We start from the raw sequence: 26813 nt of genomic DNA on the forward strand, positions 1-26813 counted from the left end.
TGGAATAAATGGTGCTATAATAATAAATGATAATAATAAAGAGTGGCAAGAATAAAGTAATTTTTGAAAGCAAGCCATAAGAAGTCCCTTTCGCCGTTTGCAAAAAGTCATGTAGGGGACACAGCAAGCATGTGGGAAAAGGTGCTCTGGTCATATGAGACCAAAGTAGAACTTTTTGGGCTAAATGCAAAAAGCTATGTATGGCGGAAAACTAACACTGTACATCACCATGAAAACACCATCCCCACCATCACACATGGTGGAGGCCGCATCATGCTGTGGGGAGGCTTTTTTTCAGCAGAGACAGGAAAGCTGGTCAGAGTAGATGGGGAGTTGGATAGAACTAAATACAGGGCAGTCCTGGAGGAAAACCTGTTAGAGACTGCAAAAGACTAGAGACAAGAACATAACTACATTAATACTGCTCCTGGTAGCTGGGAATATAGAAGCGAGGAACCATGTCATTGGCTTCTGTGAATGTTAGAACATACATGTCCAGCTCAATCTTCTTGTACAGGGCAGGTTATATGAATTTTATGATACAGCACTGTGTCTTGATGTTCAGTACCATGGACAGTGGAGAACAGCAGATATCATGCAATATAACCTTTGATATATTTTTGACTTGTGTATCTCCTCTTTTTAGGAAACTACAATTACCAGCAGACCCTAACATCTGCAGAATTTTTCTTTATAAATGAGTGGGATATGCCAGCTGGTGTAGAAGTACAAGTGCCAGCATGCACACAGAAATTTACATAGAGATATCTTAGTTTGTTGTACAGTGCATGGTATAAAATATCCATGATCATCCATCAAGTCCTACCAGGGGTCAGAGTAAGCTTGTATGAGGACTGAGCATATAAGAAGGAGCGGCAGGTGCTGGACACAAGGCAGGTGCTGGACACGGGGCAGGACAAGACTCGGGGCAGGACAAGAAACGGGGCAGGACAAGACACTGGGCAGGACAAGACACAGCTACAGCAGGAAAGAGAACACAGCACTCTCCATTGTCTCCAATATAATGTCAGGAGGAAAGTGACAACCTCAGCACAACTCTTCTCATAATCATACACACAGTGACCCATCACCTCCCACTCACAGTCACATGCACACTGTATACAGCTCATACACCTCCTAACCTAGTCTTATACACAGCATACAGCTCATACTTCTCCTACCAAGGGGGCCATCATAAAGTGTGGGGGCCATCATACCGGGTGAGGGGGCAGTAGGGTGGCCATCATACAGGGTGGGAGCTAATAAGGGGGCCATCATACAGAAGGGGGCGGTAGGGTGGCCATCATACAGGGTGGAGGCTAATAAGGGGGCCATCATACAGAGTGGGGCACTGGGGTGACCGTCATACAGAGTGAAAGCTAGTAGGGGGGCCATCCTACAATGTTAGGGCTACTGTGGAACCCATCATACAGAATGAGGCTACTGTGATGGCCATCATACAGTGTGGGGGTAACAGTGCTAACCACTGAGCCACCGTGCTGCCCTGTCATAGTCTTTCTTTCTTTCTTTCATTTTCTTTCTTTTCTTCTTTCTTTTTTATTCTTTTTTTCCTCTCCTCTTTATTTTTCTCTTCTGTTCTTCCTTCCTGCCTTACCATTCTCTTTCACATAATTCCTTTGGTTCTCCCTTTCTTTTTTCCTCTTCCTTCCTCTTTACTTCCCTTTTCCTATACTTTTGCCTCTTTTTTTCCTTATTTCTTTCTCATTTCCAGACTTCCTGCCTTATTTTCTTATGTCTTACCACTCTTTCTTCCTTGTTTCTTCCCTTTCTCTTTCATTTTCCTTCTTTCTTTCTTTCTTCTTTCCTTTCTCTCCTTTTCATTCTCTTTTGTGTAATTCCTTCCACCCTTCAACTCTCGCTTTCTTCTTCATTCCTCTTTACTTCCCTTTCTCTCCCCTGTATTTCTTTTTTTCTCTTTCTTTCTCATTTCTTTCCTTCTTTTTTGCTCTTTCGTTCTCTTTTTTCCTTCCTTCCTCTCCTTTCCATTCACCTGTTCTTCCCCTCTCCCTTTATTTTTTCTTCTTGCTTCATCTTTACTTTCTTTACTTTCTTTTCCATCTTTCCTGTATTTCTTTCTTTTTTCTTCTTTTCTTTTTCTCTTTCTATCTTTCTTTCTTTCCTTCTCCTTTTCTTCATTCATCTTTACCTCATTTTGCCTCTCCCTGCATCTATTCCTTTATTCCTTCATTTACTTCCTTCCTGTTTTACTTTATAACATCTTCTCACTTTTCTTTCTTTTTTCCTTCCTTCGTTTTTATTCTGTCCATTGTCTTTTCTATAATTCCTTCCTTCTCTACCTTCTTCCTTTCTTTTTATCTTCTTCCTTACTTTCCCTTCCTTCCAAAGCATTTTTTTTATTTATTTCTCTTTTTTTCCTTCCTTTGTTTTTATTCTATTCATTATCTTTTATATAATTCCTTCCTTCCCTCCCTTATTCCCTTTTTCCTCTTTCCTTCCAAAGCATTTTTCTTTCTCTCTCTTTCTTTCATAATTTCTTTCCCCTTTACTCTTTCTTCCACACTTCCCTCCCTCTCTGATCCCTTTATTATTTCTTCCTTCCTACCTTTCTTCCTACTTTTATCCTTTTCTTTTTCTTCCTTCTTTACTTCCCTTTCCCTTTAATTAAATTTCTTCCTTTTTTCACCCTTCCATCTCTCACTCCACCTTCTATTTTTTTCTTCCCTCCTTTTCACTTCCCCATCATCCCTTCCTTCCTACTCTTTTCCATCCTTCCTCCTTTTTTTTGTTCCTTTCTTCCTTCCCTCCTACCTTTATTCCTTCCTTATATTTTCCATCTTTACTTCCGCTTCTCTCTCTCCTTTCTTCTGTTTTTTCCTTCCACCTTCCTCGTCTCTTCCGTTTTTCCAGGTCCCTTTACCTTGTACATATCACACATAGGTGGAGATATGTGAACTCGCGGGACGCTATATCATCGTCCATGTAGAATATTCTTGGAGCAACAAAACTGTGGAAAACTTTGATAAATTAGTCGATTAAACAAATATTGATTAGAAGAATGAAAGAATATTCTTTGTACAGCGCTACGGAATGTGCCAGAACTATATAATGATAATTCAGTGAATATATAAATATGTAGTAATGGACTGCGGAAAAGTCAATCCTTGCAGAAACAGATGCAGCAGAGCTGAGTTTGTCATTTGTCGCAACTCCTCGGAATATGAAAATGCCACTAAGCCCAGCCCCGCCACATCAGCTCTGCTACATCAGCCCCTCGCACACTACACCATTCCACTTCCGACAGGCAGTAGAAGGACATCAGATAGGACCAGGGCAATGGACCGCAAGAAACAGGAGGCAGAGGAGGGATGGGGAAAGGATGCAGAGGAGGAGGATGGACAGAGGGGCGACTTCCAGAGAAGGATTAGAGGCAGATACAAGGGATGGGGGCATAGCTGATGGATGGAGACATAAAGGGGCAGCTTGGCAGGTGCGACCGTCCCCTCCTCTATGTCCCTCCACTCAGGGGGGCCTGGAGCAAAGAAAAGGAGGAGAAAAGAAAAAAATCACAAGAAGAGAGGAGGGAGAGATTGAACTTGTCCTCCTCCCTCCGCCCTCCCTCTGCACTCACCCCCTCCAGTCCGCAGCCAATAACGGAGAGAGCTGCACCATCCGCAGTGCCATATATAAGTGTGCAGAGGGGGATCAGACTGTTCACATGAAGGGAGACCAAGGTGACGCAACTTTGGGATTAAAACGAATAACATCAGACTCTTCCCTCTTCCCTTTCTCTCAATCCCCGTCTCCAAAATCTCGTGCCCCCCCCACTTTCCTTTTCATTCCAGACAAAGACCCCCCCTCCCCTCTCACCCCAATCGGCCTGCACAGCACTTTTTTTTTTTCTTGCCTTATCAAGACCGTTTTTTCTATCTATAGATATATCTATTTTGGGATCTTTTTCTACCATTTTTGATATAATTTTGGATATTTTTTTTTCCCTTTTAAGAAGCTGGGGGAATATTTTTTCATAGCGCTTGAATTTTTTAATTTTTTTTTTTTGTAATATTTAGCTTTTCTTTTTTCTTTTTTTTTTTTTTTTCTTCACGCTCCGGTTTCTTGTCTCGATCCCGTGACGGCCGCCGGGAGGGGGCAAGGGAGCGGCGGGGTGGGCAGGCGCACCTCGGACGCCAGAACGCTGAGAAAAGGAACCCGACGGCAAGAGAGGCGCAACCGAAAATCTACAGGATCCAACCTACGTTCCCTCAGCATGGTGACTGTAAGTACCGCCATCTTTCTTTTTATCTAGAAAATGTATAGTGAAGAAAGCGGTTAATCAGGAGGATGCTGCTGGGGTGAGGTATTTTTTTGCGCTGTGCTAGCAGAGGAGGAGGAAGAAGAAGGTGCGGAGAAAGGTGGAGGGATGGAAAGAGAAATCTCAGGGGAGTCCCAGCTGGGACTAGAAGGCATCTTACAATGCAGCAATGAGGACAGAAAGTGGGGGAGGGACGGAAAGGAGAAGGAGCGCGTGTCCTTGGTACTCTGAGATACTATGGATGGATGGATAGATATATAGATAATAGATAGATAGATAGATAGATAAAAAGATAGATATTAATTTAGACATGAGATAGATATGAAATCTTTACAAGATAGATAGAAGATAGATAGATAGATAGAAGATAGATAGATAATAGATAGATAGATAGATAGATAGATAGATAGATGACTTGGGATGGTTGGGTGGGATGGGGTATAAAAATGCAGACACTGCACAGACTGATACCACCATCACCCTGCCCAGTTGCAGCTGGTACCTACAGGAACATGGGGGTGGGGGTTCTTGAGAACAATAGAAGAGACATGGCAGTCACTGGGCGTGTGAGCACGCGTGTATGATGGATGTATACTGCGAAAACGTACTAGAATAATTACCCATATCTTATCAATGTCAATGCCTTGATTAATACATGAATTGGTAACACATCGATCTATCATTATATATATCCATCACTCGGGGCGGTCACACAATACTATATCTATGGCCTTGTTTCCCCCTTTACCGTCCTCCGTTCTTGACATTTTGGGTCACACAGTACTTTATTCTGACTGCCTTATGTGACCCATTTCCAGAAACACCCGGCCCTAGGTCGTCCTTGCACGTGCCTGGCACGCTCACACACCGCCTGGTGTATACTGTCCGGTGTTACATATGGCCTGACATTATATTATCTTCCACATTAGTCCTGGCTCACACATGTCACATGTGCCTGTTCTATCTATCTATCTATCTATCTATCTATCTATCTATCTATCTATCAATCTATCATCTATCTATTATCTATCTATCTATCAATCTATCATCTATCTATATCTATCTTCTATCATCTATCTATCGATCTATTATCTATCTATCAATCTATCATCTATCTATATCTATCTTTTATCATCTATCTATCTATTATCTATCTATCATCTATCTATTATCTATCATCTATCTATTATCTATCATCTATCTATCTATCCATTATCTATCTATTATCTATCTTCTATCTATTATATATCTATTATCTATCTATTATCTATCTATTATCTATCTATCATCTATCTATTATCTATCTATTATTTATCTATCATCTATCTATTATCTATCATCTATCTATTATCTATCTTCTATCATCTATCTATCTATTATCTATCATCTATCTATTATCTATCTATTATCTATCTTCTATCTATCTATTATATATCTATTATCTATCTATTATCTATCTTCTATCTATCTATTATCTATCTTCTATCTATCTATTATCTTCTATCTATCTATCTATTATCTATCTTCTATCTATTTTCTATCTATCTATCTATTATCTATCTATTATCTATCTTCTATCTATCTATCTATTATCTATCATCTATCTATTATCTATCATCTATCTATCTCTTATCTATTATTTATCTTCTATCTATCTATTATCTATCTATTATCTATCTATTATTTATCTTCTATCTATCTATTATCTATCATCTATCTATTATCTATCATCTATCTATCTCTTATCTATTATTTATCTTCTATCTATCTATCCCTCTATCTATCTATTATCTATCTATCTATCTATCTATTATCTATCTATTATCTATCTGTCTATTATCTATTATCTATCTGTCTATTATCTATCTATCTATCATCTATCTATATATCTATGTATATCTATCTATTTTTAATCTAATATCTATTATCTATCTATCTATTATCTATATATCTAATCCCAAAAACAAGCAGCACTTCAGTTTAAGTGAAGAAAATAGTAGGCTTCTTTATTTGACCAAGAGTTATCCACTTACACTGGAGTGCTGCATGTTTTTTGACAAAAGATGGTGACCTCCGTGGACCAGTGGATTACATGGCATACACCCAAATTATTGCCTCATCTATCGCTCTATCTATCATCTATATATTATCTATCTATTATCTATCTTTTTATCTCATATCTATCTATCTGTGGTTTTGGTTGTCAGCCACTTCCGGCGTCCCTGCCCGTGACAGTCCACCTTATGTTACATGCGGCCAGTGCCCGAGTCTGTGCCATGCATCCCTCTTCAAAGGCTCCATTCTGTAAGGAACCTCACTCTGGCTCCGTCCTCCTCCTCCTCCTCCCTGTTTTCTCTGCATTATCCATCCCTTCCTAGTCCTTTCTCTGTCACACACAATCCGTCCTCTGTCTGGCACGCTCAGTTTTCACACCATATGCGCTCTAACCCAAGACATACAGATGTAGCAGAGCTGAATTTGTCATTTAACTCTTTGCAATACATCTTTTGTGGAACATGAGATCTCTTAATGTATTCCATGAACCTTCCATCCTGGGTGACAAAACAATGAAAGATGGTTTTACAATGAGTTGTGCAAGATGGTAAACTCAGCCCTGCTGCATCTGACAAGCTTGGCTCTGCTAGATTTGATAGAGTGGCTAGTGGGGATGTATATTATAAAATCGTACCGCACAAGACATATCTGCAGGCCAACACATGTGGGCCTCGTATAACCAGTGCAGAGATTTATATATCAGGATGCTGTTTATGTGCGGAGATTAATATATGGAAATGTTGCTTATGTTCTGCAGTTTTGAACATGGAGCTTACGTTACAATAGAGGAGTCGGGGTGGCGGTGATATTGACAGGGAGATAGATGAAAGAGACCATAATGAGATTTGGAGAGGCGACGGAAGGAAGGGACTTATACCCAAGATGGAAGCAGATTGATGAGGAGGAAATTTGTGAGACAAAGAAGAGTATGGAAGACCGTGGTCTGTAGGTGGCGGGTGTCACCATGATACATTGGACTAGGAACAGGGTCACATATTCTGGATTAGAGGAAGATGGAGGGGACGTAGACATGGGTATAAAAGGGAATCTATCATTAGGTGCAGCAGGATGTGGAGGAGGGGGGGGGAGATACTGAGAGGAAGAATGGAGGTGGACGCTCAGAGGAAGCAACAATGATGTGAAGGACATTGTGAAGGAGAAAAGATAAACTCAGTATTGTTGTCAGTGATTCCAGGTCAATCTTTGAGGGGTTTGGCCAAGGTAAAATGTTGATTTATATAAACACAGATTGAAAGCTTAGTGTGGTACAGGCTCACCTAGAGATCTTTAAGATAAAGGATAAATGTAAAAAAAATGATAAACATAAAACTACAAGGGGGCTAAAAACATGTGGAATCTTTACACATGTTGCAGTAGTCTCTCAAACGCCATGTCTCAAAACCACCCACCTCTGCCATAAGTGTACCTGCTTGTAGAGATGAATATGGCACCTATTGCCTTTCCACTTCTACCTAAAATACAAATTCCTGGAAGGGTACTACCTGTTCCATAAACTTTATAGCTCCAGAAGTTATAGCAATCATAAGGAAAAGAGAATGGAAAACTAAAGAACTAGTATCATAAAAAAAAAATAGAATGTTGTTAGGTCCCGCTATGGGTGCCTAATACACCCCTGGTTTTAAAAATGTCTTTAATTTCTTGAATATCACAGTTGTGTGGTCTTAAAATAACATAACACAGAAATTCTACACCTACTGGACAATTTTTGATGCCAAAACATAGCTGTGGCACTGATCTGAAGATTTCAAACCTGATATGACATATATCTTATTATGTCATTATTTTCTGGACATGCGGCTTTGATTATGACTATGGTTCTTAAAGCTTCTGTTAAGAATCTAATATTGAAATCGTGTTACTCCTCTGTACACCTTCTCCCCTATCATGGAAGTATATGGAACGTACTGAATACATGAATACACTAAATGATGACATGGCGGTAGAAACTGAAGCAAACTTCTATTTGAATGAGAATACGTTTGTCAACTCTAACTTTACTAATGATCAATGAGCATCCCTCAAAATAAATTAAGACCACAGTAGTATATGAGTAATAACTCTTCATGTAGTCTATGGACACTTATTTTTATGGGTTGCATATGAATGTACAGCAGTGTAAATTTTGCATGCCTGTCGTGGCCCCCATAAATGGACTTGTTTCTGTTTACTATGTGAATTTACAGGCAGCAAACCAGTAGACAACAACCATTAGATCTTCTAATTAAGCAATTAGGCCACAAATTGTTACTTTACTGCAGGCCTTCAAAGGGCCAACAATTATAAAAGAAGAACCAAATGAGCAACTTAAACGGAGTGGCTTTGTTTGAACTAATTAGCATTATTTTCCCGGTAATGAGAACTGAGCGCAATGAAAGAAAAAAGACTTTACACCATAGTGATGTGACCTGTGAGTATCACTGTAAGCTGCAATGTCAACCATGCCTTCACTTCACAGTATAAATAGTCTGTGGACCTCAACCCAGACAAGAGCCTTGCAAATAGTCCTTACACTCTTTATAATCATATAGCTGCCATTAATGGCTGGGTAATGATTAACATTATTACAATACTCCATAACTTCATTGTTGGTCAACAACACTCGGACCATTGGGGAACCTTTCTCTACTAAATCATATTCTGACTTTTCATCCTAGCTCTTTGAGTAGATTTTACATTTTCAATATACCGGGAAGGCTTTGGTTTCATATTCTTCAGAGTTTTTCTTCATTGACCTTATTGGCAATTCAACTATACAACATTCATCTCTCATTTTATTATTAAAAGTTATTGTATATGCCAACACAGCTCCAAATTCTCAAACACCCTTGAGATTGTTCTTTAGTTTATTTGTGCATCACTTGGCAGGTGCTTCTGCTTCCTCCTCCTCCTCCGTTCCTTCACCTTCTTGGTGATCTTCATGCAAGTTCCTTTCATTAATGAATAAGTCTGGTCATCTGATGGGTTTGGACAACATGAATTCTATATCAATTCAGTTGATAAGAAGTCCAAAACATTACTGTAATAACTCACCTGGTGAGATGTATTTGCTAAGCTGTAGGTCATGGTGAGAAGCATGGACCAGAGTTGGATAGGCCGAATGCTATGTGGAACTGCAAGGATCAGTAGAGTTGGATATTCTGAATGTCACGTGGATCAGAGGAACCGGATGTGATGGAGGGCACATGAATCTGCAGAGTTGGATATGCTAGACAGTGCATGTACAGCAGAGCTTTATGAGATAGATGGCAAATGGAACAGCAAGGGTCAGCAGATCAGGAGATGTGGACAGGCACCTTGGAATAATAGAGCTGAGTATACAGACAGCACCTTAAAGTGGCTGAGCAATTTACATGGTTAGGGACCTTTGCACAGCAGAGACTAGGGTGCAGACAGCACCTTAGAATACAGTCATGTAGACAGAAAGGTACTTTGATGCAGCGGGGCCAAGTGTGTGAATAGTAGCTTGGCAAAACAGAACTGAGCTGGCAAGCAGGTACCTTGATGTAACAGAGCACAGCTAATCTTCTGGCTAGGCTTAAGTGTTGGAACATGGTTGCACCATAACATGACAATCTTAATACTCAGGTGGTGTGCAGGGCCTGAATCAGCCTTAAATGGGATGAGATACCATGATTACCTGTTGCATACAAGGTAAGAGAGAGCTGGGCGTCAGGGAAGGAAAAGGCGCAGACCGCTGCTTGAGTTGGGGTGGATAAGTAACAGTTACCTTACTCTTCGAGATATTGGTGATCATCCGTGTAGCTGCTGATCTTCAATGTACCTCTACAGTAGAAGTAAAAAGTAGTCAATGTAGAATGTCCCCTCATCAGAAGTCCTATAACAATGACACTGCTAGACCTTATGACTATCCGTGTGACTTTCTAACTGTGGAGTAAACTCCAAGCCGTATCTGGAATTCAATAAAGTGTTCCCCTATAGTTATAATAACTCTTTCTGAATTCTAGTGCATGTTGTGCCTATGACAAAAGTTACTTTACCCTTTTCCAACTTAATTACAACTTTAAATCATATCCATCCTTTCAGATGGCATTTTAGAATAAGTTGCCCTTTATGTGTACATAAATACTATTTCATTGCATGACTTGGATCCTACTTTTTCCCCCAACTTTTTCCTCTCCATCTCAAATTTTCAGTTGTATCTGAGCTAGTGGGTAGAGACTAGGTGCTTTGATGTCTCCCATACACAGCATACACAGGTATGAGGAGGATTCCTGCTCTCCTGTATCTGTGTTGCACATGTTCAGAAGCTGCCATAGCACAGAGGACATCCACAGCAGTACTGAGCAGTGTAGCTGAGAATCCAGCACTGGCGTAGAATAATGGAGAGAGGAGCAGAATCTCTGATTAGATACAGTATATATACACTACCGTTCAAAAGTTTGGGGTCATTTAGAAATGTCATTATTTTTTAAAGAAAAGCACATTTTTTTCAATGAAGCTAACATTAAATGAATCAGAAATACACTCTATACATTGTTAATGTGGTAAATTACTTTCTAGCTGCAAACATCTTGTTTTTATTGCAATATCTACATAGGTGTATAGAGGCCCATTTCCAACAACCACCACTCCAGTGTTTTAATGGTACATTGTGTTTGCTAACTGTGTAAGAAGGCTAATGGATGTTTAGAAAAGCCTAGAAAACCCTTACACAAGTATGTTAGCCCTGCTGAAATTGGTTTGGCTGATTTGAGAAGCTATAAAATTGACCTTCCTTTGAGCTAGTTGAGAATCTGGAGCATTACATTTGTTTGTTCTATGAAACTCTCAAAATGGCCAGAAAAAGAGAACTTTCATGTGAAACTCGACAGTCTATTCTTGTTCTTAGAAATGAAGACTATTCCATGCGAGAAATTGCCAAGAAGCTGAAGATTTCCTACAACGGTGTGTACTCTCTACAGAGGAGAGCACAAACAGGCTCTAACCAGAGTAGAAAGAGAAGTGGGATGCCCCGCAGCACAACTGAGCAACAAGACAAGGACATTAGAGTCTCTAGTTTGAGAAATCGACGCCTCACAGCTCCTCAACTGGCAGCTTCATTAAATAGTGCACGCAAAACGCCAGTGTCAATGTCTACAGTGAAGAGGCGACTCCGGGATGCTGGCCTTCAGGGCAAAGAGGCAAAGAAAAAGCCAAATCTGAGACTGGCTAATAAAAGGAAAAGATTAATATGGGCAAAAGAACACAGACATTGGACAGAGAAAGATTGGAAAAAAGTTTTATGGACAGACGAATCAAAGTTTGAAGAACATTTGTGAGACGCAGGACAATGACCCAAAGCACACCTACAAATTATGCATGAACTATTTAGGGAAGAAGCAGGCAGCTGGTATTCTATCTGTAATGGAGTGGCCAGCGCAGTCACCAGATCTCAACCCCATTGAGCTGTTGTGGGAGCAGCTTGACCGTATGGTACGCAAAAAGTGCCCATCAAGCCAATCCAACTTGTGGGACAGGCTTCAGGAAGCATGGGGGGAAATTTCTCAAGATTACCTCAGCAAATTAACAGCTAGAATGCCAAAGGTCTGCAATGCTGGAATTGCTGCAAAGGAGCATTCTGTGACGAAAGCAAAGTGTGAAGGAGAAAATTATTCTTTCAAATAAAAATCATTATTTCTAACCTTGTCAATGTCTGGACTATATTTTCTATTCATTTTGCAACTCATTTGATAAATAAAAGTATGAGTTTTCATGGAAAACACAAAATTGTCTGGGTGACCCCAAACTTTTGAACGGTAGTGTATATATACACGCTTGTGCTATCTATTTAGGTGAATTTTCAACATGACCGTACTGACTGGAAATGTTAAAGGTCTGGTTCATTTTCCTCAACCTCAGAGGTATATCTATAGGGCAGAGGCCCCCATCCCGTAGTTTGGCTTCTGGGCCTCTGCTGTGTGGCTTGTGACTATCTGCTAGTTCGGCGCATTAGCGTTGGTATACCAGACAGACTAGAGTTGGATGAAGTGAAATATGGGACGAGTCATGGAAAGTCTGCAGAGTAGCGGCACTGCGGCTGCCTCCTCCTTCTTGGTGTGGTATCCCTCTTAGCGCAGGGCTGTCCTGGTCACCTCCTCATCCTCCTAGCTTGTCCCTAGCGGTCTTCCTCAGCACTGGCCACTTCTTGGCTGCCGGCTCCATATTGCACAGTCCTCTACTCCCAAGTATGAGTATGCACAATACAAACACCCGGCTCCCCATTGTTCCCCAAAATCTAGAACTCTTAATATCTTGAACATTTTCCACCACCACAAGTTATTAAAGTGAGAGGAAAACAGGTCATAAGAGTGCGCATTTTACATAATTACCGTTAAATAATTATTCTGGCTCCATTAACTTCCGTATCGGGAGGTGCATCACATCTACAGATACCAGCCGTGACGTGTGTAATTGGCAGCTGTTGTGGACCTGTTGTATTTATCAGGACCTGTGCGCAACACCCGACGATGGCTCCTTTACCCTGACGTGACGTCACCTGCGCTGCTCATCTCCCAATTAAGGATTGTCCCACTCCACTCACTTCAGTATCGGGAAGTGAGAAGTACTGGTGCAGGGACATATGCACCACCAACAGGTATCACGCAGGTACGAAAAAGGATTAGAATAGGACAAGAGCAGAGACCTGTCAACCTGTAGGTATCTGTAGATGTAACGTCACTTCACTGGTGCTGCTTGCCTCCCCGAAACCAAAGTGAGTCACCTTTTAAGGACCAGTTATCGGACATTTGTGGAAATATGGCTTCTATCATTTCTTCCCATAGATTGTGGCTTGTGGCCAACTCTCAAAGCTGAATGTGGCTCTCAAGGTAAAACAGGTTGTGGACAACTGCCACAAGGGGTGCAGATGGGACCAAAGGGCTCTCTGATATATAATTAACCCAATGTAGGTGGAGGAGGGTCCAAGGTGAAAAATGGCATAATCACTAATGGGAAAAATGGTGGCACCTTGGAGTTGACAGAAGGCGTAAGAGATAACTGTCGCCTATTGCTTGCTTTTCTGGCTCACGTGGCGGACTTTAAGGTTGTATATGTTGGTATCTTTGGCTCATGTATTGGATGTCATATATTTTGACATAATTACACCGGTTTTATTTTAGGTGAAGAGATGAAGAAACAGAGGTGCGGGGGTTGTGGGGCAGGTCCAAACGGCTGCGATATCTTTATGGCTGCACCTCATCCAGGCGGCACCGGTGACAGGCGCATCTCTCCTGCAGTCATTATCCTTGTACTTGTGCGGCTTTGTTCAGATCTGCTCTGATCCCCTCCTCGCTGTCTCCTCTCTATTCATAGATGCCTACACAGGAGGAGAAGGAGAGCGTCTATTTTTGTGAGATGATTTTATACACCTGGGTTATTTTTATACTGTGAGATCTCTGTGCATTCACCTGAAAGACTCAGACTGTGTAGGCTGCAGCGACGCCGTCACCCGGCAGACACAGATACACTATCTCACGTGCAGTCCCTATCACTAGTATTCACTACAACCGATATACACAAAAACCACCCTACATCAAAGAGGTTTCTTTATGGCGTAAAAATACTTGTAATGTCGCAAAATATTTGCACAACTCAAAGTTTTGTAAACATTTTCTTACTCTTGGCTATGGCGACACAGGGAGTGGCAAAGCACGATAGCCAATATCATCATGATTTGTGCCACAAGGGTGTAATAAATTACACAAAAGACATAAGAGAGCCCCGAGCTGGGGTAACATTTCTGACCAAGGCGCATATGAGTTGTAGGGTCAAATTCATTAAGAAATATAGGCCTCACAGTAAAAGTGGCATATCCTACTGCACAGCACTTTTCATTACCTTTGCTATACAAAACAGCCGCATGCAAAATGCTACCTCTCCCTCACACTACCACACCATGTCAGGTATACACAGCACAGGTACAGTACACACATCTCCTCCTCACACTACTACTACACCATGCCAGGTATACACAGCACAGGTACAGTACACACATCTCCTCCTCACACTACTACTACACCATGAGAGGTATACACAGGACGGGTACAGTACACACATCTCCTCCTCACACTACTACTCCACCATGACAGGTATACACAGCACAGGTACAGTACACACATCTCCTCCTCACACTACTACTGCACCATGACAGGTATACACAGCACAGGTACAGTACACACATCTCCTCCTCACACTACTACTACAGCACCATGACAGGTATACACAGCACAGGTACAGTACACACATCTCCTCCTCACACTACTACTACTACACCATGCCAGGTATACACAGCACAGGTACAGTACACACATCTCCTCCTCACACTACTACTACACCATGACAGGTATACACAGCACCGGTACAGTACACACATCTCCTCCTCACACTACTACTACACCATGACAGGTATACACAGCACAGGTACAGTACACACATCTCCTCCTCACACTACTAATACAACATGACCGGTATACACAGCACAGGTACAGAACACACATCTCCTCCTCACACTACTACTATACCATGACAGGTATACACAGGACAGGTACAGTACACACATCTCCTCCTCACACTACTACTACACCATGACAGGTATACACAGCACAGGTACAGAACACACATCTCCTCCTCACACTACTAATACACCATGACAGGTATACACAGCCCAGGTACAGTACACACATCTCCTCCTCACACTATTAATACACCATCACAGGTATACACAGCACAGGTACAGTACACACATCTCCTCACACTACTACTACACCATGACAGGCATACACAGCCCAGGTACAGTACACACATCTCCTCCTCACACTACTACTACTACTACTACTACTACACCATGTCAGGTATACACAGACCAGGTACAGTATACATATCTCCTCCTCACACTACTAATACACCATCATAGGTATACACAGCCCAGGTACAGTACACACATCTCCTCCTCACACTACTATTACACCATGACAGGTATACACAGCCCAGGTACAGTATACACATCTCCTCCTCACACTACTACTACACCATGACAGGTATACACAGCCCAGGTACAGTACACACATCTCCTCTTCACACTACTACTACACCATGACAGGTATACACAGCATAGGTACAGTACACACATCTCCTCCTCACACTACTAATACACCATGACAGGTATACACAGCCCAGATACAGTACACATATCTCCTCCTCACACTACTACTACACCATCACAGGTATACACAGCACAGGTACAGTACACACATCTCCTCCTCACTACTACTACACCATGACAGGCATACACAGCCCAGGTACAGTACACACATCTCCTCCTCACACTACTTTTACCCCATCACAGGTATACACACCACAGGAACAGTACACACATCTCCTCACACTACTACCACACCGTGTCAGGTATACACAGCCAAGGTACAGTATACATATCTCCTCCTCACACTACTACACCATGACAGGTATACACAGCCCAGGTACAGTACACACATCTCCTCCTCACACTACTTCTACACCATGACAGGTATACACAGTACAGGTACAGTACACACATCTCCTCCTTACACTACTTCTACACCATGACAGGTATACACATCACAGGTACAGTACACACATCTCCTCCTCACACTACTACTACACCATGACAGGTATACAAAGCCAAGGTACAGTATACATATCTCCTCCTCACACTACTACACCATGACAGGTATACACAGCCCAGGTACAGTACACACATCTCCTCCTCACAATACTACTACACCATGACAGGTATACACAGCCCAGGTACAGTACACACATCTCCTCCTCACACTACTACTACACCATGACAGGTATACACAGTAAAGGTACAGTACACACATCTCCTCCTGACACTACTACTACACCATGTCAGGTATACACAGCCCAGGTACAGTATACATATCTCCTCCTCACACTACTACACCATGACAGGTATACACAGCCCAGGTACAGTACACACATCTCCTCCTCACACTACTACTACACCATGACAGGTATACACAGTACTGGTACAGTACACTCATCTCCTACTCACACTACTACTACACCATGACAAGTATACACAGTACAGGTACAGTACACACATCTCCTCCTCACACTACTACTACACCATGACAGGTATACACAGTACTGGTACAGTACACACATCTCCTCCTCACACTACTACTACACCATGCCAGGTATACACAGCCCAGGTACAGTACACACATCTCCTCCTCACACTACTACTACTGCACCATGACAGGTATACACAGCACAGGTACAGTACACACATCTCCTCCTCACATTACTACTACACCATAACAGGTATACACAGCCCAGGTACAGTACACACATCTCCTCCTCACACTACTACTACTGCACCATGACAGGTATACACAGCACAGGTACAGTACATACATCTCCTCCTCACACGACTACTACACCATGACTAGTATACACAGTACAGGTACAGTACACACATCTCCTACTCACACTACTACTACACCATGACAGGTATACACAGCACAGGTACAGTACACACATCTCCTCCTCACACTACTACTGCACCATGACAGGTATACACAGCACAGGTACAGTACATACATCTCCTCCTCACACGACTACTACACCATGACTAGTATACACAGTACAGGTACAGTACACACATCTCCTCCTCACACTACTACTCCACCATGACAGGTATACACAGCACAGGTACAGAACACACATCTCCTCCTCACACTACTACTACACCATGACAAGTATACACAGTACAGGTACAGTACACACATCTCCTACTCACACTACTACTACACCATGACAGGTATACACAACACAGGTACAGAACACACATCTCCTCCTCACACTACTACTACACCATGACAAGTATACACAGTACAGGTACAGTACACACATCTCCTACTCACACTACTACTACACCATGACAGGTATACTCAGCACAGGTACAGAACACACATCTCCTCCTCACACTACTACTACACCATGACAGGTATACACAGCCCAGGTACAGTACACACATCTCCTCCTCACGCTACTACTACACCATGACAGGTATACACAGCACAGGTACAGTACACACATCTCCTCCTCACACTACTACTACACCATGACAGGTATACACAACCCAGGTACAGTACACACATCACCTCCTCACACTACTACTACACCATGACAGGTATACACAGCGCAGGTACAGTACACACATCTCCTCCTCACACTACTACTACACCATGACAGGTATACACAACCCAGGTACAGTACACACATCACCTCCTCACACTACTACTACACCATGACAGGTATACACAGCGCAGGTACAGTACACACATCTCCTACTCACACTACTACTACACCATGACAGGTATACACAGCACAGGTACAGTATATACATCTCCTCCTCACACTACTACTACTGCACCATGACAGGTATATACAGCACAGGTACAGTACACACATCTCCTCCTCACACTACTACTACAGCATGACAGGTATACACAGCCCAGGTACAGTACACACATCACCTCCTCACACTACTACTACACCATGACAGGTATACACAGCGCAGGTACAGTACACACATCTCCTCCTCACACTACTACTACACCATGACAGGTATACACAGCCCAGGTACAGTACACACATCTTCTCACACTACTACTACACCATGACAGGTATATACAGCACAGGTACAGTACACACATCTCCTCCTCACACTACTACTACAGCATGACAGGTATACACAGCCCAGGTACAGTACACACATCACCTCCTCACACTACTACTACACCATGACAGGTATACACAGCACAGGTACAGTACACACATCTCCTCACACTACTACTACACCATGACAGGTATACACAGCCCAGGTACAGTACACACATCACCTCCTCACACTACTACTACAGCATGACAGGTATACACAGCACAGGTACAGTACACACATCTCCTCACACTACTACTACACCATGACAGGTATACACAGCACAGGTACAGTACACACATCTCCTCCTCACATTACTACTACACCATGACAGGTATACACAGCGCAGGTACAGTACACACATCTCCTCCTCACACTACTACTACACCATGACAGGTATACACAGCCCAGGTACAGTACACACATCTCCTCCTCACACTACTACTACAGCACCATGACAGGTATACACAGCCCAGGTACAGTACACACATCTCCTCACACTACTACTACACCATAACAGGTATACACAGCACAGGTACAGTACACACATCTCCTCCTCACACTACTACTACACCATGACAGGTATACACAGCACAGGTACAGTACACACATCTCCTCCTCACACTACTACTACTACACCATGACAAGTATACACAGCACAGGTACAGTACACACATCTCCTCCTCACACTACAACTACACCATGACAGGTATACACAGCACAGGTACAGTACACACATCTCCTCCTCACACTACTACTACACCATGTCAGGTATACACAGCCCAGGTACAGTATACATATCTCCTCCTCACACTACTACACCATGACAGGTATACACAGCCCAGGTACAGTACACACATCTCCTCCTCACACTACTACTACACCATGACAGGTATACACAGTACAGGTACAGTACACACATCTCCTCCTCACACTACTACTACACCATGCCAGGTATACACAGCACAGGTACAGTACACACATCTCCTCCTCACACTACTACTACACCATGACAGGTATACACAGCACAGGTACAGTACACACATCTCCTCCTCACACTACTACTACTACTACACCATGACAGGTATACACAGCCCAGGTACAGTACACACATCTCCTCCTCACACTACTATTACTGCACCATGACAGGTATACACAGCACAGGTACAGTACACACATCTCCTCCTCACACTACTTCTACACCATGACAGGTATACACAGCACAGGTACAGTACACGCATCTCCTCCTCACACTACTACTCCACCATGACAGGTATACACAGTACAGGTACAGTACACACATCTCCTCCTCACACTACTACTCCACCATGACAGGTATACACAGCACAGGTACAGTACACGCATCTCCTCCTCACACTACTACTCCACCATGACAGGTATACACAGCCCAGGTACAGTACACACATCTCCTCCTCACACTACTATTACTGCACCATGACAGGTATACACAGCACAGGTACAGTACACACATCTCCTCCTCACACTACTACTACACCATGACAGGTATACACAGCACAGGTACAGTACACACATCTCCTCCTCACACTACTACTACTACTACACCATGACAGGTATACACAGCCCAGGTACAGTACACACATCTCCTCCTCACACTACTATTACTGCACCATGACAGGTATACACAGCACAGGTACAGTACACACATCTCCTCCTCACACTACTTCTACACCATGACAGGTATACACAGCACAGGTACAGTACACGCATCTCCTCCTCACACTACTACTCCACCATGACAGGTATACACAGCACAGGTACAGTACACACATCTCCTCCTCACACTACTTCTACACCATGACAGGTATATACAGCCCAGGTACAGTACACACATCTCCTCACACTACTACTAATGCACCATGACAGGTATACACAGCCCAGGTACAGTACACACATCTCCTCACACTACTACGACACCATGACAGATATACACAGCACAGGTATAATAATAATTTTAATTTATATAGCGCCAACATATTCTGCAGCACTTTACAATTAAGCGGGGACATGTACAAACAATAAATTCAATACAAGGTGAGACAGTTTAAACAGTTACATCAGGAGTGAGGTCCCTGCTCGCAAGCTTACATTCTACAAGGAAATGGGGGGACACAATAGGTGGAAAGTGCTTGTTATTTTAGGTCTGGCAATTATAATAAGTCGGGATTATCATATAAAGCTGTATGATCCGGTCATCAGCCAGTATGTTTAAGTGCAATACTCAATTACCGAGTGCAGTTATCGTGTGCATGGAGGTTGTAGGGACAGATGAGCAGTAGGGAGCAGATTCTGAATAGTATTTAGGAGGGAACAGAGGAAAGTTAGTTTACTGGGTATTTGAGATGGTAGGCTTGTTTAAAGAGATGGGTTTTTAAAGCGTGCTTGAAGACATCGGGGCGAGGCATCAATCGGATCGTCTGGGGTAGTGCATTCCAGAGAACTGGCGCAGCACGAGAGAAGTCTTGGAGACGGAGGTGCGAGGTTCGGATTATGGGGGATGTTAGTCTTAGGTCATTTGTGGAACGGAGGGCACGTGTAGGACGATAGACTGAGATGAGAGAGGAGATATAAGGTGGTGCAGAACTGTGGAGAGCTTTGTGGGTGAGAGCAATGAGTTTATATTGGACCCTGTAGCGAATGGGTAACCAGTGTAATGACTGGCACAAGGTGGAGGCATCGGTGAAGCGGCTGGACAGAAATACGACCCTGGCTGCCGCATTCAGGACAGATTGGAGAGGGAAATTTTGGTAAGAGGGAGACCGATCAGAAGAGAGTTGCAGTAGTCCAGACGAGAGTGAATGAGAGTGACAGTCAGAGTTTTAGCAGTTTCCAAAGTGAGAAAAGATCGGATTCTGGAGATGTTTTTAAGATGCAAGTGACAAGAGCGAGTGAGTGATCGGATATAGGGAGTAAAGGAAAGGTTAGTGTCGAATATGACCCCAAGGCAGCGGGCGTGCTGCTTGAGAGTTATGGTTGAAGCCTCCAAGGTAATTTCGATGTTAGGTAGAGTTAGGTTAGTAGAGGGGAGAAACACAAAAAGTTCAGTTTTGGAGAGATTCAGTTTAAGATAGAGGGAGGACATGATGCTAGACACAGTAGACAAACAATCCTTGGTATTTTGTATTAGGGTAGGGGTGATGTCAGGGGAAGAAGTGTATAATTGGGTGTCGTCAGCATAGAGATGATACTGGAAACCCAAATCTGCTGATTGTTTGTCCAATAGGGGCAGTGTATAGAGAGAAGAGGAGGGGGCCTAGGACTGAGCCCTGCGGGACCCCGATAGTAAGGGGACGAGGAGAGGAAGAGGAGCAGTACACACATCTCTTCCTCACACTACTATTACACCATCACAGGTATACACAGCACAGGTACAGTACACACATCTCCTCCTCACACTACTACTACACCATCACAGGTATACACAGTACAGGTACAGTACACACATCTCCTCCTCACACTACTACTACACCATCACAGGTATACACAGCACAGGTACAGTACACACATCTCCTCCTTACACTACTACTACTACACCATGGTAGGTATACACAGCACAGGTACAGTACACACATCTCCTCCTCACCCTACTACTACACCATCACAGGTATACACAGCACAGGTACAGTACACACATCTCCTCCTCACACTACTACTACTACACCATGGCAGGTATACACAGCCCAGGTACAGTACACACATTTCCTCCTCACACTACTACTACTACACCATGGCAGGTATACACAGCACAGGTACAGTACACACATCTCCTCCTCACACTACTACTACACCATGACAGGTATACACAGCACAGGTACAGTACACACATCTCCTCCTCACACTACTACTACTACACCATGACAGGTATACACAGCACAGGTACAGTATACACATCTCCTCCTCACACTTCTAATACACCATGATGGGGATACACAGCACAGGTACATAGAAAACAATAAAATTCTGGGCAGCCCAATACATCATTGATCTATCAACTCATAAATTATCCAACCTACAGAGCACCATTATTGAGTCAAACAAGATCCAGACCATAAATTACAACAAACTCAGATCATATTTATTGAAAACACATAGACAAACACAATAAAAGAGCCATGCGAAATGGCCTCGGCACATGATAATAATTCCTCCTTAGTAATAGCTACAGAGGTATAAGTACAGGCTCACAACATAATGAGCAAGAAAAGCATACAAAAGGTTATATATAAATACATGTGTATACAGGGAAGACCTAGAGTAACCGCTTAAATTATTGATAAACAATATATAATGATCACAAATGGGGCCATAGCAGCAATAATTATCTATCAAGATTATAGATTGTTAGTTGATATGGTAGTTATATCTCATGCTGCCACAATCTCATTAGCTCTCATTGGCAAAAAAAGAGATGTATAAAGTACAGGTATGCCCTGTAATCACAGCAAGCAGGGAGTAACATGTTAAGTAATAATGGCGTGATATTAAGTAATAAGTAAGTAATATTAAGGCGTGATATTAAGTAATGGCGTTAAGCAATAATGACGTGCTTCACCACTTGGTCTCGTGCCCCTACGCACGTTTCACTGAAAGCATCTGAAAACGGATACTGGAAGCCTGTGCTAGCATTTCTTCTGCGGTGTTGCTATCAGTGTGTGAAGAGTGGGAGAAGAGGGTTGCATTGACAATCCAACACAATGGGCAGCACTTTGAACACATTTTATAAGTGGTCATAAACTTGTAAAAAACTCATGAAAGAATAAAGTTATGTTAAAACCAAGCACACCATTGTTTTTCTTATGAAATTCTCAATAAGTGTGATGTGTCACATGACCCTCTTCCCATTGAAAAAAATAAAGTTGGATCCAAAATGGCTGACTTCAAAATGGCTGTCATGGTCACCACCCATCTGGAAAAGCTTTCCCCCTCCCATATACTAATGTGCCACAAACAGGAAGTTGATATCACCAACCATTCCCATTTAATTTAGGTGTATCCATATATATGGCCCACCCAGTATAATCTTGATAGGTTGCTTGATAGATAATTATTAGTGTTGCGCGAGTATGTTCTATTAACCCTTTCGCCGAGTATGCTCGGCCGAGCTCCGAGTATTTACAGCTGCTCGGTGATAAGGTTAAATCGCTCCCGTGTGCATGATTTGCAACTGTTTGACACTTTTATTACATGTGAGGAATGTCTATTTCTTACACATTCCTCACATGTAATAAAGCTGTCAAACAGTTGAAAATCATGCACACGGGAGCGATTTAACCTTATCACAGAGCAGCTGTAAATACTCGGAGCTCGGCCGAGCATACTCGGACAGAACATACTCGCTCAACACTAATAATTATTGCTGCTATGGCCCCATTTGTGATCATTATTTATTGTTTATCAATAATTTAAGCGGTTACTCTAGGTCTTCCCTGTATACACATGTATTTATATATAACCTTTTGTATGCTTCTCTTGCTCATTATGTTGTGAGCCTGTACTTATACCTCTGTAGCTATTACTAAGGAGGAATTATTATCATGTGCCGAGGCCATTTCGCACGGCTCTTTTATTGTGTTTGTCTATGTGTTTTCAAAAATATGATCTGAGTTTGTTGTAACTTATGGTCTGGATCTTGTTTGACTCAATAATAGTGCTCTGTAGGTTGGACAGCGCAGGTACATTACACACATCTCCTCTTCACACTACTACTACTACACCATGACAGGTATACACAGCACAGGTACAGTACACACATCTCCTCCTCACACTACTACTCCACCATGACAGGTATACACAGCACAGGTACAGTACACACATCTCCTCGTCACACTACTACTACACCATGACAGGTATACACAGCACAGGTACAGTACACACATCTCCTACTCACACTACTACTACACCATGACAGGTATACACAACACAGGTACAGTACACACATCTCCTCCTCACACTACTACTCCACCATGACAGGTATACACAGGACAGATACAGTACACACATCTCCTCGTCACACTACTACTACACCATGACAGGTATACACAGCACAGGTACAGTACACACATCTCCTCCTCACACTACTACTCCACCATGACAGGTATACACAGCACAGGTACAGTACACACATCTCCTCGTCACACTACTACTACACCATGACAGGTATACACAGCACAGGTACAGTACACACATCTCCTACTCACACTACTACTACACCATGACAGGTATACACAACACAGGTACAGTACACACATCTCCTCCTCACACTACTACTCCACCATGACAGGTATACACAGCACAGGTACAGTACACACATCTCCTCGTCACACTACTACTACACCATGACAGGTATACACAGCACAGATACAGTACACACATCTCCTACTCACACTACTACTACACCATGACAGGTATACACAACACAGGTACAGTACACACATCTCCTCCTCACACTACTACTACACCATGACAGGTATACACAACTCAGGTACAGTACACACATCTCCTCCTCACACTACTACTCCACCATGACAGGTATACACAGCACAGGTACAGTACACACATCTCCTCCTCACACTACTACTACACCATGACAGGTATACACAGCACAGGTACAGAACACACATCTCCTCCTCACACTACTACTACATCATGACAGGTATACACAGCACAGGTACAGTACACACATCTCCTCCTCACACTACTACTACACCATGACAGGTATACACAGCACAGGTACAGTACACACATCTCCTCCTCACACTACTACTACACCATGACAGGTATACACAGCACAGGTACAGTACACACATCTCCTCCTCACACTACTACTACACCATGACAGGTATATACAGAACAGGTACAGTACACACATCTCCTCCTCACACTACTACTACTACACCATGACAGGTATACACAGCACTGGTACAGTACACACATCTCCTCCTCACACTACAACTACACCATGACAGGTATACACAGTACAGGTACAGCACACACATCTCCTCCTCACACTACTACTACACCATGACAGGTATACACAGCACAGGTACAGAACACACATCTCCTCCTCACACTACTACTACACCATGACAGGTATACACAGCCCAGGTACAGTACACACATCTCCTCTTCACACTACTACTACTACACCATGACAGGTATACACAACACAGGTACAGTACACACATCTCCTCCTCACACTACTACTACTACACCATGACAGGTATACACAGCACAGGTACAGTACACACATCTCCTCCTCACACTGCTACTACTGCACCATCACAGGTGTACGCAGCACAGATAGAGTACACACATCTCCTCCTCACACTGCTACTACTACACCATGACAGGTATACACAGCACAGGTACAGTACACACACCTCTTCCTCACACTACAACTACACCATGACAGGTATACACAGCCCAGGTACAGTACACACATCTCCTCCTCACACTACAACTACACCATGACAGGTATACACAGTCCAGGTACAGTACACACATCTCCTCCTCACACTACTACTACTACACCATGACAGGTATACACAGCACAGGTACAGTACACACATCTCCTCCTCACTCTACAACTACACCATGACAGGTATACACAGCCCAGGTACAGTACACACATCTCCTCCTCACACTACTACTACACCATGACAGGTATACACAACACAGGTACAGTACACACATCTCCTCCTCACACAATTACTACACCATGTCAGGTATACACAGCACAGGTCCAGTATATACATCTCCTCCTCACGCTACTACTACTACACCATGACAGGTATACACAGCCCAGGTACAGTATACACATCTCCTCCTCACACAACTACTACACCATGTCAGGTATACACAGCACAGGTACAGTATTACACATCTCCTCCTCACACTACTACTACACCATGACAGGTATACACAGCACAGGTACAGTACACACATCTCCTCGTCACACTACTACTACACCATGACAGGTATACACAGCACAGGTACAGTACACACATCTCCTACTCACACTACTACTACACCATGACAGGTATACACAACACAGGTACAGTACACACATCTCCTCCTCACACTACTACTCCACCATGACAGGTATACACAGGACAGATACAGTACACACATCTCCTCGTCACACTACTACTACACCATGACAGGTATACACAGCACAGGTACAGTACACACATCTCCTCCTCACACTACTACTCCACCATGACAGGTATACACAGCACAGGTACAGTACACACATCTCCTCGTCACACTACTACTACACCATGACAGGTATACACAGCACAGGTACAGTACACACATCTCCTACTCACACTACTACTACACCATGACAGGTATACACAACACAGGTACAGTACACACATCTCCTCCTCACACTACTACTCCACCATGACAGGTATACACAGCACAGGTACAGTACACACATCTCCTCGTCACACTACTACTACACCATGACAGGTATACACAACACAGGTACAGTACACACATCTCCTCCTCACACTACTACTACACCATGACAGGTATACACAACTCAGGTACAGTACACACATCTCCTCCTCACACTACTACTCCACCATGACAGGTATACACAGCACAGATACAGTACACACATCTCCTACTCACACTACTACTACACCATGACAGGTATACACAACACAGGTACAGTAC

The 26813-nt window shown here is 42.9% G+C and overlaps 1 protein-coding gene across 5 annotated transcripts in view; it reads left to right on the plus strand.

Annotated features, from left to right (window-relative positions):
• The first annotated feature begins 3657 nt into the window (after positions 1-3657).
• The window catches only part of ELAVL3 (ELAV like RNA binding protein 3), a 73825-nt gene continuing 50669 nt past the window's right edge, over positions 3658-26813 (plus strand). For 4 of the 5 annotated variants that reach the window (XM_073654267.1, XM_073654269.1, XM_073654270.1 and 1 more), the window contains exon 1: positions 3658-4255. In XM_073654267.1, the coding sequence (XP_073510368.1) occupies positions 4247-4255 (9 nt within the window). In that variant the 5' untranslated portion in view covers positions 3658-4246. The remainder of the gene's footprint in view (positions 4256-26813) is intronic. The other variant, XM_073654271.1, reaches the window with a different exon arrangement.

Source organism: Phyllobates terribilis, unplaced genomic scaffold (assembly GCF_046119375.1).
Source record: "Phyllobates terribilis strain yellow unplaced genomic scaffold, ASM4611937v1 Scaffold_11__3_contigs__length_659146591, whole genome shotgun sequence".
NCBI lineage: Eukaryota > Metazoa > Chordata > Amphibia > Anura > Dendrobatidae > Phyllobates > Phyllobates terribilis.